This window comes from Gouania willdenowi, chromosome 6 (assembly GCF_900634775.1).
Source record: "Gouania willdenowi chromosome 6, fGouWil2.1, whole genome shotgun sequence".
NCBI lineage: Eukaryota > Metazoa > Chordata > Actinopteri > Blenniiformes > Gobiesocidae > Gouania > Gouania willdenowi.
In genome coordinates this window covers 49,407,631-49,420,829 of record NC_041049.1, presented here as the reverse complement: position 1 = coordinate 49,420,829, position 13,199 = coordinate 49,407,631, and the positions used below count along the sequence as shown (strand labels likewise).

The 13,199-nt window shown below is 39.8% G+C and overlaps 1 protein-coding gene across 5 annotated transcripts in view; it reads right to left on the bottom strand.

Moving 5' to 3' along the window:
• Positions 1 to 1,204: 1,204 nt before the first annotated feature.
• Positions 1,205 to 13,199, bottom strand: part of mob2a (MOB kinase activator 2a) — a 68,663-nt gene continuing 56,668 nt past the window's right edge. For all 5 annotated transcript variants that reach the window (XM_028448982.1, XM_028448981.1, XM_028448979.1 and 2 more), the window contains exons 2-5: positions 8,783 to 8,943; positions 7,433 to 7,526; positions 3,329 to 3,453; positions 1,205 to 2,127 (exon numbers count right to left, since the gene is read on the bottom strand). In XM_028448982.1, coding sequence (XP_028304783.1) covers positions 1,808 to 2,127; positions 3,329 to 3,453; positions 7,433 to 7,526; positions 8,783 to 8,943 — 700 coding nt within the window. In that variant the 3' untranslated portion in view covers positions 1,205 to 1,807. The remainder of the gene's footprint in view (positions 2,128 to 3,328; positions 3,454 to 7,432; positions 7,527 to 8,782; positions 8,944 to 13,199) is intronic.

The following is a 13,199-nucleotide window of genomic DNA, read 5'->3' as shown; positions in this document are numbered from 1 at the left end:
ACTTAAGATGTAGATCTTAAATAAACGACTAAACAAATGTGTTTGTTTGATGGAAGAGCCACATTATGTACATTAATGTCAGCATTCACAATAATGCCCAATCAGAGCATTATAACAGGACAGAACAAAAGGTTTTTAGAGTAACTTTGTGAGTTTCTGTCATTCTTGTGTATTTTTCCTGTAAATTGCATCATATTGTGTATTTGTGGGTTTGCAGTAATTTTGTGTACTTCTCGTTTTGCGTACTTTTGTCATCTTCTGTTAGTTTTTTGTTTTTCGAGTCATTTTGTGTAATTTTGTCATCAATATTTGTGTTATGTGGAGTTTTTTGTGTATTCCTGTTGTTTTGTTAATTTTCATAATAATTTAGAGTTTTCCTCATCTTTTACAGTATTTTTTGTTGTGTTGTAATTGTTTAGAATATTTTACTGCATTTTTGTTGTTTGGTGGATTTTGATATCATTCTGTGCATTTAATTTGGGGGCCACATAAAATTAGATCAAGGGCCACATGTGGCCCCCGGACCGCCAGTTGATTAGTTCTTATCTAAAGGAAACATTAACTTTACACAACTTTATAAATGACACAGAGACAACTTGGCATTTCTCTCGTTTATTAGATTATAATCCGCAGATCTTAAAATATTAAATCGCTTTTAACTTAGTTAATAATTAAAATACATAAAAACAAGAGCCAGAACTGAAGAACCCTGCAAAAAAAATTAAAATAAATAGAAAAAGGAGAATCATAATAAATCCAATCCTCCTCCTTTAGAGAGGCTTTATCTGACAGAACCTGCTCATGGTTCTTTGTACAGTAAAGTCCAAGCAGACTGTGTGCATTTTACATACGTGTGTGTGTGGTGATGTCGCCAAACTTTAACTTTCCAGACAATCCTTTTAAGAAAAGATGAAGTTTTTTTTAGCTGTGTACTGGGAACACTGGTGAGCACCTGCTGCCACTCCCTCCTCCTTTTCTTCTCTTTCTGGCGGCGCCGTCTGCAGACATGACTTCATGTCTTTGTCCTTCTGTGCAAAGGAGTGGGTGGAGTGGGGTGGTCGTTGATGGGCACCAGTGTGTATCAAACTATCCTTTCTGTGGGTCATAATTAGATTTTTATCAAATACAATCTTTAGATTTGCTCCTTGTACAGCGTTGCTGGCCTCTACTGGACGTGTTGGTTAGAGGTTTCATCAGCTGCTTATTATGAGACTAAGGAGTTAAATCTCTCATGTCCTGAGTAGGAAGCGCTTCAATCACCCCCATCACAAACAACCCAAACAGTGATTGGCTAGTATGGCCCCCCACTGAGGCAGAAACGTGGCTCTCTACTCGCCAACACGTTCCTCCACATCATCAACAACACTGTACAATAGCAGGTTGAAGCAAAGCAGAGCCCTCTGTGCACTGAATGTTAGGCCTGTAGGGCGACGGGCCGACGCCGTGCACACCTCCAACAACAAACAAAAAAAGAAAATTAAGAAAACCGCAACAAAAAAAACAAAACAAAAAAAAAAAACAAAATGAAGAAAAGGAAAAACCAAAAGAAAACATACACATACGTTTTTGTTCCTAGTTTAAATTTTGCAGAGAAGACGGGAGGGATTTGCCTCTGGGAGGAAACGCTCACGCCAATTCCTGCTGGCGTGACAAACCCCTCCCCCAAAACCCCTCCACCCCTTTCCTTCCAGCTGGTTGGTTGGTGTAAAGGAAGGTCTCTGGAGGTCCTGCTTGCACCGAGGGAAAGGGGCCGGACGGTGTTTTCCTTCTCTCCTCTATCTCGTCGTCTGTTGGGCCCGACCGCCGCTCATCTCTCCGTCACGTGGTTTTGTGAGGAAGGCGAGGGTGCTGAGGCGGGGGCGGAGGGGGCCGGGGTGGGGGCGGGCGGCGGGGCTGGGGTGCAGAGGACTTCGGACAGGTCGTCCATGATACAGGTCTCCTTGGGGTCCACCAGGTTGAATTCCCTTACAAAAACGATGAAATGTGCATAGAGAGTGTTCAAGTGGCCCTGCAGGTCCATAGCCACCGTCTCTTTAAAGTGCGCCCAGTAGAGGTGAGCCAGCACGTGGAAAAGGTACCGGCAGATCTTCTTCACCAACGACTCAAAGGAGTTAGGGAACTCTTTACCTGGAGGAAGAAAGTATCAGCATCACATGAGAACATGATTAAAGTCACCACAGAACAAAACCCAACTTTAACAAAACAAACACAGTTTTTTACTCTTTTCTTTTCACCATTTGAGGAAGTGAAGAAGAAACAACAAATGTAATAATCCAGTGTTTTTTCAACCTTGGGGTCTGGACCCCATATGGGAACGCCTGGAATTTAAATTGGGTCGTCTGAAAAAAAATTTTTTTAAATTAAAACATAAGCAACTGTGTTCTATACTTGAACTTTGTCAAAAATAAATCTAGTAAATAACAATAATAATAAATCTGAGCTACTCTGGATTGGTAACACGGCTTAAGAAACATGATCAAAAAGTAATTCTTGGAAAAAAATATGACAGGAAAAAAAGGTTGAGAACCACTGCAATGATCTAATTTGTGAAATAAAATGTCTTTGAAGCCAGATGTGTGTGTGTGTGTGTGTGTGTGTGTGTGTCCTTTCATCTGTCTTTATCCAATGATTTTAAATGATTAAACAGTTTGCCATAATATTTTAATGTCTGAACCTTCTGTTACATATATTATATTAACAATAATTCAGAGCTGGAGGCTTTTATGATCAGTAATCTATGGTGTAATTGTTGAAATTTCCATTACAACCTTTAAAAAAAAAAAAAAAGCCAAATCTATAAGTAGGACCAAACTGATAGTTTTATGAAAGCTTCAATTTTTCAAACTAAATTCCTAAACAGCCGATACAACTCCTCACTTTAACCTGACAAGCTTCCTAACTCTCGTATATATCTTTATCATTGTTGTACATTTGTATTATTACAAATGTACAATTATAATACAATAATCTTTATTTCTATTATTTTTTTCTACTGTAATGCGGGCACTTGTATTTAATCCTCATTGGAATAACAGTCTTTTACTTAATTATGTACATTTTCTTTGTTTAGTGTTTCTTCTTCTCATTTGTAACAAAGTAATTTCCCTCTCGGATCAATAAAGTATTTTTGATTCTGATAAACAAAAGTACAAATTATAACAACTCCTTTTTCTGCTTTTTATTCAAAAACATCAAGTATAAAAAGGTCAAATTAGTTGATGAAAAACATTAAAAATGATGTAAATGCATTATGAACTCTGTTAAACACTGTTGAAATGAAAGGAGAATGATGATGTCATCCAGCAGGGGGCAGCAGAGGAAAACTCACCGTATTTAGTGGGAAAGATTTCCTCGTCTGTGACCAGTTTCTGACAAAGACTCATGACAAAGTCGACGTATTGTGGAGCAGTGCACTTCGTCTTCTTCCCTCTCTCGTCATACCAGTAGTATATGCTGCACAGGACAAGGACAGACGCGCGTTAGCACATGCTCTCCTTTATCAGCACCACTGCACATCTGTAAACAGGGCCTTTAACAACTGGGATGAACGTTTTCATGAGGAATGTTTGTGATGGAAAAACCCAGGAGCTGGGAAATGGCTACTTCCTGGAATATTTCAAGATAAACCTCAGACAAATGATACATCACCTGTGCTTTTAGAGAAAAACCAAGACTTTCCTTTTTCACTGCAGCATTTTATAACTGATAGCCCCTCCCCCTCCCCCCACAGCCTTGGTGCTGGTCACACATTTTCAAGTAGTCTGACCCAGATCAGTAAAGGTCAGGCTGACGCTTGGAAACTAAGTTAACAAGAGGTCAGAGAGAAGCTTGGTCACATTAGCAGGTCAGCAGACACCTTAGAGATGGATGAATGAGCAGCAGGTGGCTATTAACAAGCTGATGGAGGACGAGGCCGTAAAACTACTCTGAGACACTCGGGTTACAACACCGCAGACCAAGACAAGGGACGTCTGTGAGGAGGACGAGTCCGTTTAAAGGCCGTGAAACGACGGAGGTGCAGGTGTAGCTTTTTAAAGAGCGAGTCTGAGAGGAAGATGTTAAAAGTCCTGAAGAATGTAGAGAGTCTTCATCACTGACCCTGTAGGGGAGACGGTCCACAGCAGACGGACTGGGAGGGAGCCTCGTAAACCTGCCATACCAGGCTAAACCATACTGAGTAAGAACAGGACAAAGACTAGGTGTTGAGCTCCATCACCAGGATGATTTTTAAAGGCATGGATAAATATTTTTAAAAAGCAGACTTTTAAGGCCAATACGTTAACTTTTAGTCTTAACATCTGCTGGAGATTATAATTTTTAATCAGATACAGACATAGTTTACCTCAATAGATCTGTTTCCATAACAGTGTCGACAAAGTATAATTGTGCTTTGAATGTGTTTCCATTAAAGGTTGTTTTGGGGAGGAGACTCGTAACTCCTTTGTTGTTTACGGTCTAATGTGGCAGTAATCATTTTAAAGTATAAAGTATATCGTCCTCTATCCACATGTACTGTGCCATGTTTTCTCAGAGAGAAGTGGTCATGTGACCAGGTACGTCACGTCTTGTGACGTGTAATTGCAGAAAAAGTGTTTTCATAGCGTTTTTGCAACACGTTTCAATATGAAAACGTTTGAAAAAAACTCCTCATGAAAGCGTACATGTTTTTGCTGATATGTGAGTGTTTTTAATTAAACTCAGGTGTTTCTATTAACAGTTTTTATTGCGCTATTTAGATTTTAAACATTTTCAAGGGTAATAGAAACCCAGCTTAAATCGAAGATAATTTTCTCGAAAGAAAGGTGTAAGGTTTAAATTGTTGTCTGAAAGTTGGTTTTAATCTCCACCGTTAACACTCTTGACATTGTTGGAAAAGTTTTGCGCATTGCATTGTGGGATGTGGAGTCCTGAATATGGATTCATAGAACTGTTTTACTTCATTCTGATATCACGGGGGAATACTGGGAACCAACTAGAACAAAAAACCACTGTCCTCCTTGTTTGGAGAAGAAACAAGAATTCACAGCAACATTTCTCAGCATCCGTTTACGGGACTCCACCTCCCACAATGCATTGTACCAAACTTTTCCGACAATTTCAATAAAAGTGTTGAAGGTGGAAATCAAAACAAACTGTCGAGCAGCAATTTGAAACTTTTACTTCTTTTTCAGAGCAAAATGTCAGATTTATCCATCTATGAGTTCTTCACCAAGTCCTCATTTGATACATGTTCATCTCCAGCAGCTTCATGTTTTACTCTTTACTGTTTTCGTACTCAATCTTTACACAACTAAAAGAAATATCTATGGACTTCATCTAAAGTTTTCTACCAGACAACATGAAGAGGAAACCACCAAATGAAGCCAAAGGCTTGTGAACACAACAAGCTGTTCTTCTCTCCACATGGCGTTACATGATTGGGCTAATAGCTACCAAATGGGCTTTTTCACTCATAGCTCATGGAAACATTTTCTTCCCAAAATAACAGCGAGAGCTCTGCCCTTGGGCCGGGGCACCAGAAGTGCTGTGACTGTGGCTCAGTCAGCTTTGAGTGAGGCACTACTGGCACCTTCAAACCACCACTGCTCAACTTCACTTTTCTTTTAACAAAAGCACATTGATGTGCAGGAAAAGCTCGTTTGTTTCCTCCATTCCTCAGGGTGTGAGTCGGCAGCAGCAGCAGCAACCTAGATGGCAGCAGTGGAAAACCCCCGCCCGCCAATGATGGAGAAGTTAACTCGTGATCAGTTTCTTTCTCATTGCACAAAAATGTGAGATTATTGTCTTTTATCAACAGCCGTGTTGTTCTTCTTTAGGCTTGTCATTGTGTCACTTTTTAACCCAGAGTGAGTGTTTTGGCTTCAGTCAACCAGGTTTTTCCAGCTTCCAGCGTGAACAAACACACTGGGAAGGAACGCCGCGCTTTAGAGACAACAACTTGCACCCCACCCTAACAGGGCAAACAAGTCAGATGAAAACACTTACAGTTTGTCGCTTCACAACACTGACATCAAAAAGACACCTCTTCATGATTGCGCAAAGAAATTACGGCAGAATGTGCAGCTTGTTTTTCACAATGTTTCTCTTTTAATACATGAGAGCTTTTCTGAAGGCAGATTTATGTCTAAGTGGGACAGCTGTGTTTTCTATCACAACGTCCCAAAAAGTTTCCTTTTGGGCTTAAAAACCAATCATGATCACTAGAGCGAAGCTTTAAGGAGGAAATACCAGGTGATGATCTGATTTATAGCATCAAAGAAGTGTGTGAAACGTGCAATATTAAGACTCTACTACTACAAAGGATTAACGGCCGCACCCTTTAGTAATTGGCATGAAGATCCAGTTTTACAAAGCAACTTATTCTAAAAAAAAACTCTTCCTTTTAACTAAATGACCTTTAGAACTATTAAAGCTACTGGAGACAATTATTTTTTTATGAGCTGAAGAGATAGTTTAGGCCTCAGATATCAATAAATCAAAGATCATCTGCTTGAAAAAATATTTTGTAAAAGGTTGACTGTAAACAATCTTATTGACATTGTCGGAAAAGTTTTGTGCATTGCATTGTGGGATGTGGAGTCTCGTGGACTAAGGTTCCCAACCTTGGAGTCAGGACCTCATTTAAGGTTGGAAGACACTGGGAAGGGAGGTTGCCAGATGCCTCCAAGAAAGTAGGAATATTTTATCCTTTTCCTGCAACTACACCAAACATGCTATATTTGAACCTGTTTTCATCAATTATTCTTGCCATTCTTTTTCTCCTTTTAATGCATTTTTGCTACATTACCCCAATTCAATGCCTTCTCTGCACATTTTTTCAAATTTAAAGACATTATCAACACTTATAAACCCTTCCCACCACTTTTCCCACCTAATGTTGCATATATTGACCCATTATTGTCACTTTTAACCCGTTTTATTTTTTCCAATTTCACTACATTCACAATTTGTCAAACCCATTATTTGTCAGTTTTAACTAATTGTTCCTACTTTTTAAATGACATTACCCCAAAACCCCTTCCCTCATTTCTGACACTTTTAAGTAGTGTTGTTCAGATGCCCTTTTTGGTCCTGATACCGATACCCAGTGGCATATTATCGGCCGATACCACTGCGGGGCGTGGGAGGGGGGACACACATTTCTGGTGTTTTCACCCAATGAAAGTTGTGGTAAAACAATGGTGGATGTTTATTTTGGGGCAAACATGGAAAGAACCAAATCTGGCTGAAATTGAATGTCTCGCAGAATGAGGTGCCATGACGGTGAATACTGGAAACTTCTATGCATTCATTTACGAGACTCCATATCTCACAATGCATTCTTCAAAAAAACGTTTAGATGAAAAAAACCCAGATTGATAATATCTGATAAATAAACCAATGGACTTCAACAGGTGAACGATTGATGAGCCACTCGAGGCAGATAACTTACGTGTTGCAGGCCGTCATGGCTTGACACGTGTCCCCAGTGCAGAACTCTGAGATGGTGCTGTACTGCAGGTTGATAAGGTTGAAGAATGTCGTCGCTGTTGGGAAAAGAGTGAGAGATTAGCAGTTGTGTGTCTTCTGTCACACGGGGGTTAAGTCGTGGAAGCACGGTCAAATATTTGAACACCTTGTTGATGTGATAGAATGACAGAGCAAACAGCTTGTTGGTTTGTCACCATCGTGGTGCAGTTTAAACTAGAATCACATGACATCTACCCACAGGGTTCAACCGTTGGGGAGGTGGCTGCAAGTTTGACGAGTAATTAAGCACTGTGATTCAAGTTGTGACTACAATAAGTCACGCAGATCATAAAAGTCGATCTCGCCATTACTCAAAAAGAACAAACACTTCTCAGTTACATATTTTTGCTCAGTGGGATTAAGAACCAAAGTTCTCTTTTCTCTCTTCTGGGTGTGTTGGGATTCAATTGGTGGTATGTCAAACTTTTTTTTTTGAATTTTCAGTTTACAACTCAAAGGAAAGCTGGCAAATGTACGTTCACGGCCATTGTAGTGAACTTTAAGAGAGTATTACTCCAAAACACTAAAAGCTTTTCATTGTATAATCTTCATAAAATAACAACTGGTAATTTAGTATTATTAATTCAATGATACAGGTAATCAATTAACATCAACCCTTCAAAGACATTTAACAAAGCTAACTCAATCAACTTGAAGCCTTGTTCCTCCCACATGCATATTCCTGAATACGCTGCTCACTCCTTGTTTTCACAAAGTTGTCTGTAAGTTAGGAAAGATATTCGGGAAAAGTAACGCTGATTTAGAAAAATTTTACTTCTGTTTATAAAAATCCATCTGGGTTTTAATCTATCTTCTTAAGGTCAACGGAGAAGAACATTCCTAGCTTCTCTTGGCCCCTACGAGCACCTGGCTGGTTTGGATATGTAACCAAAACAAAGTCAAAGAGACGGACAAAATAAAAAACCTTGTGAGATCTATCAAGCAGCCAGGCAGCGGTTTGTTTACTGAACTCCACGAATGTCACGAGCGCCTGCAGGAGGGAGAACATCGATGGTGTCAAGACCTGCGTCATGTGTGCTGTGCCAGGTCTGGATCATGTTAAAGGACAGGCTCACTTGCACTGCAGGAACTGACAACAGCACTCAAGTGCACCTCAAGAATGAGCTCAAAACTTTCAGTTTTAGAGGAAGATAAAAATATCTAGTGTAACTGCAGTGAATGGTTTTAGTAACCACTGCACTGCTTTAACACAGGCACTCGGTCACTGTATTCATGTCTGTCATTAAGTCCAAACAAAGTTGCAGTCACTCACTGTTGCTGGCAAGCCATTCATTGAGGTCTATCTCTCTGGGCAGCACCACCAGTTCCTTGAGGTCAAAGTCCACCACACGGATTTTTGTGAACTCTGGCTCCAAGTACTGCTTCTTCTCCTCTGCCGGAGGCTTCTTTCCATTCGGCTTCGTCTTCGACTTCCTGCAACACAGCAAAGGAAAAGAGAATTTGGAAATCAAACATACATTCTAGGATAAGAAATAATGTGGAGCCTTGTCAAACCAATAGCGCAACTTTCTACGAGACAAAAAAAAAAGCTACAGTATCCATGGAACGAAAAGAAGAGCACAAACCTTTGCTAACTTCTTTCTCAGTGTATTACACATGAGCGACGACATTGACCTACGACTCCAACAATAGATCAATACTTTGAAGACAGACGCTCGTCCTGTGCTTCCACTGTCAGATTTTACAGTGAGACGTCAAATCGCACCATTCCTTCACTTCCTCTCTGTCTTTATCAGCGCAGGCAGTGTGAGTGGGGTCAAATTAAAGTTTTTTCTGAGACACTGACTGTTAAAGTGCAACCGTCAAGTTTAATGGTGAAACTTCAAGTCTTTCTTCACCTATGAAGGCTTATTTCCTGTATCTAAGATTCCTGCAACATTACTCTGATACTGGCTTAAAAACAAGAATACACTTCTATTTTTTAAATCTATTTTTTTCTAAATGATGTGGACTTTCACTTTTCTCTTAAAATTAGTGCACGCTTGTCAACTTATTTCTGGCCTTTTCACCCTCACCTACTCCATCTCCAGTTGTCATGCTTTTCTCCTTCCTCCACCCGCTATCTAAACAAAATGATCCGACTGTGTGTTCTCTTTAGTTGACCTCCCTTCCTCATGTCAGACACACTCTATCTTCAGGATGGAGAAGCTCAATAAAAAGGGTTATAAACACCATGTTGTGCCAGCCAATTTCCCTCCTTATCTTCTGCTTTTTCCCACTGCAGCTGAACTAAACAAAACATGTCAAGAGTAATGCACACAGCCTACAGTCTTTCCATTGTAAATATTCAAGATCTCCTTTTTTTTTTACACTAAATATGTGGCTAAATGTGTCAGATCACTCCTAGAAAATCATGGTCATATTCGGTATTGCAATGGGTTTGTTTTTCTTTCTTGGAAAACATTACAGGCTAAAAGGACACCTTGCACAATAAACAGCTCATTTTCATTATTGAGTAATGATTAAACTGTTTAACTTGTATCAACAAACAACTGAACTTGTTTTGGCTGTTTCACAAAATAGAAAAAAAAAGAAAAACAAGGACACATGATTACACTGCCGGCTAATAATTAATGAATGCTCTTGAAAAAAATTAACAGCCAAGGATCAGAAGGCAATAAGTTAAAAGATTTATACTTTTACAATCCTTAACTCGTGAAATGCGTTTATACCTGGACAGTTGAGACTTGATTTGAAATTTCGAATGTTTGAAGAAAAGCTAATAGTTTAAACACTTTGAGAAGAAAAGGCCTGGCTCATTCTCTAACGTTTGTAAACATGCAGAGACCCCTAGTAAGACGCAGACCAGGGTCTTGTTGCATGTTCTGACCACATGAGTCGTGGTCTACTGGTTAAGCGAGCTAAAGATGCCTGCTTTGAAGCATTGGTTTTAGAATAGGTTGATCCTTGCATCTGCGTCTACTCTCTCTCTCCTTTTGAAACGGATTCATGTGGTCCACGTAGTTTGGTGCTGTGAGTTACAAGTTCAGTCATGTGGAAGGGCTTCACCTACAGCCCTACAGCCACCGTCAATGCTCACAAATTTGTCCTAACTCCATCTAACACTTTACTAAATCTGAAAAAAGAAAAAACAGCTTAGCCTTCTGAGAAAGGTTAGCTTTAACAGCCATTTCCTTTCAGTCACCATAAAATAATAACAGTTCAAATATTTTGTGTCCTAAGAAGAGGTTAATTCATGATTGATGAAATGCAAACTTCCTGTGCCAGCACACCTCCCCTCATGCCTACATAGTCCATCTACTTTGTCTGTTCTTGCTAAAGTTATCCAAGGCCGGTCTCTTTGCCATAAAAGGTAGCAGATGCCTGTTTCCCCTCAACAGATTAGAGATAGAATGGGAGTAGAAGAGAAGGATGCCACAATAAGGCACATGTCTCCAAGACTTGCAGAATTTCAACCTAAAATGAATGTTTTTGTCTGATTTCTGTTGAGGAAGATAAACCTCCCAATGTTTATCAGCAACATAAACCAATCAGGACATATGTTGCGTGTATGTGTCGCGGGTGAGATGGAGGTCAGTCAGTGGATCTCTGGAGTAAATGGACCAACAGCTGTTAAACTCTGTCTGTTAACAACTTTTACCCTTTCCCTTTTTCCCAGTAGCACCACTACCCCCTCTTCTAAAACATAACAGTAAATAGTGTGTGAAACTTGTGTCATTGACAACACACACACACACACACCCACGTAAGGACGCTTGACTCGTGTTGTTCTCTATTTTCCATTTCCATGGCTGAACCAGCTGGTCACGACAGCTGCAATTTAGCAGAGACCCCGAGAAAGTCCAGAAGAAGCCAGCTCTGTCTGGTCTGAGAGCGTGTGTTTGTACAAGTGTGTGTGTGTGTGTGTGTCCATCAGGACTGTTCACACACACACAAACAGTTGTAACTGAATGTGAACTCAGCAGTTTTTTCTTCCTGGAAATGTTTAACTACAGGTTAATGTGTACAGATGCTAAATTGTAAAATATGTTCTGCATAAATGAGGGCTGGTCCTGTGACATAAACACAACAACATTGTGTCATTGACAGAAGCTAATTTTTATTATGAAGAAACATCAGGCCTTTATGTGCTTGAGCAATATTTCTGCTTTACATTTTACAATACACTAAACCCTAGAATGACGGCTCTAGTTTGGTTGTGTTAACAACAAAAAAAGAATCCAAACTCTAACTTGTTTAACAAAGCACAGATAATGACTTTCCTCTTAAACCCGTAGCTCCTGTTGAGCCACTTATTGCACAACTGTTGCCTGATTTGGCCTTCACGATAGCAGAGGAATCCAACTGTTGCCAAATATACACAGTTGTAGCAATATGCTAAGGTGAGGAACACAGATGATAATCTACATGTACTCTTAAACCATCATCAATGTTTTCATTTCAGTGTAATGAGGGTATTATTTAATGGACTATTGTAGATGTATTACAACTAAGCTAGAAGCACAACAAGCAAGCACGTGCTGTTATCAAGTATTTCTCAATACTAAGGAATGAATGTTGTTGTTTTACACAACTTAGAAAGGTTTCTTTCAGCCGTCTGATCTTTTTCTGGTCACAAACTGAACTGACAAAGACTCGTTTCACAAAAAGAACCACAAGCGAGCAGACTCGGTGCACCAAAGCGTGACCACAGCAGCCAGGACAAGGTTAGAAAAAGATGAGGTTTTAAGTAGAGAAACAGATCCAAGTCTGTAGGCTAGCTGCATTGTCACATTTGTTTCTGTGAAGTTATAAGTCATCTCTCTATTTATTAATTTTTAGCAAGAATGAACTAGAATCATAGCCTGGTGGTGTCTACACCAAACTGGTACTTGAACTGACCCTGTTCCAGCATAGGTCTACTCTGGATACCTCCTCATTTCCTTGAAAAGCAAGTTCCATTCAGTGGCTCTGGGTATCAAAGGACTCCCTGCCAGCAGCGTAACGACGCCTCATCAACATCACAACACACGTGAAAGCCTGGACGGGGGAGTCAGGTTTTAGGAGAGATAAGAGCGAGCTGCTGTTTAAGCACTTAACAAACGTGACCTTTAGCGACAGAAGGTTGAATTAACACGGAAAAAAACTGGGAAGACACAAACGTAGCAGAAGAGACAAATTAAAACCTTCCTTTTCCATCAATCCAATCAAAATCTACTTCAATGAATCATGAAAATTATACAATGTCAAGCATGATATGATTAGGGGCGGTATTTATTTTTATGCATAAAAAGTCCAGCAAAGATAATACACAAAACGCTTGCACTGCCAAAATCTATTTTAGGCATCGTTATCATGTTATTGATCATACAGGTACAAACATATTTAAAGCACCCTAACCTCATTTCAGTGAGTGGAAACTGTCCCAGTGCTTTAAGCGCTTCATACCTTTTGGGCTTTACAATGAAAAACAATATTAGATTATAGCAATTAGAAGACAGCAAACGCCCTGAAGGAACACACTCATAATAACCACTGTCCTTATCATGTGACAGAAAACTGTATGTCAACAGGTTTTGCTGTGACACACACACACACTGTTTTTAGTTTAAACTGCACTCTCGATGGGAATTAACCACAACTAGTTGCATGTGTCACCCATGAGCACAGAATGCATTGTTATGGCTCCAGTTGGCAATCTCAGCTTTGACAGGTTATAAATAACCTGA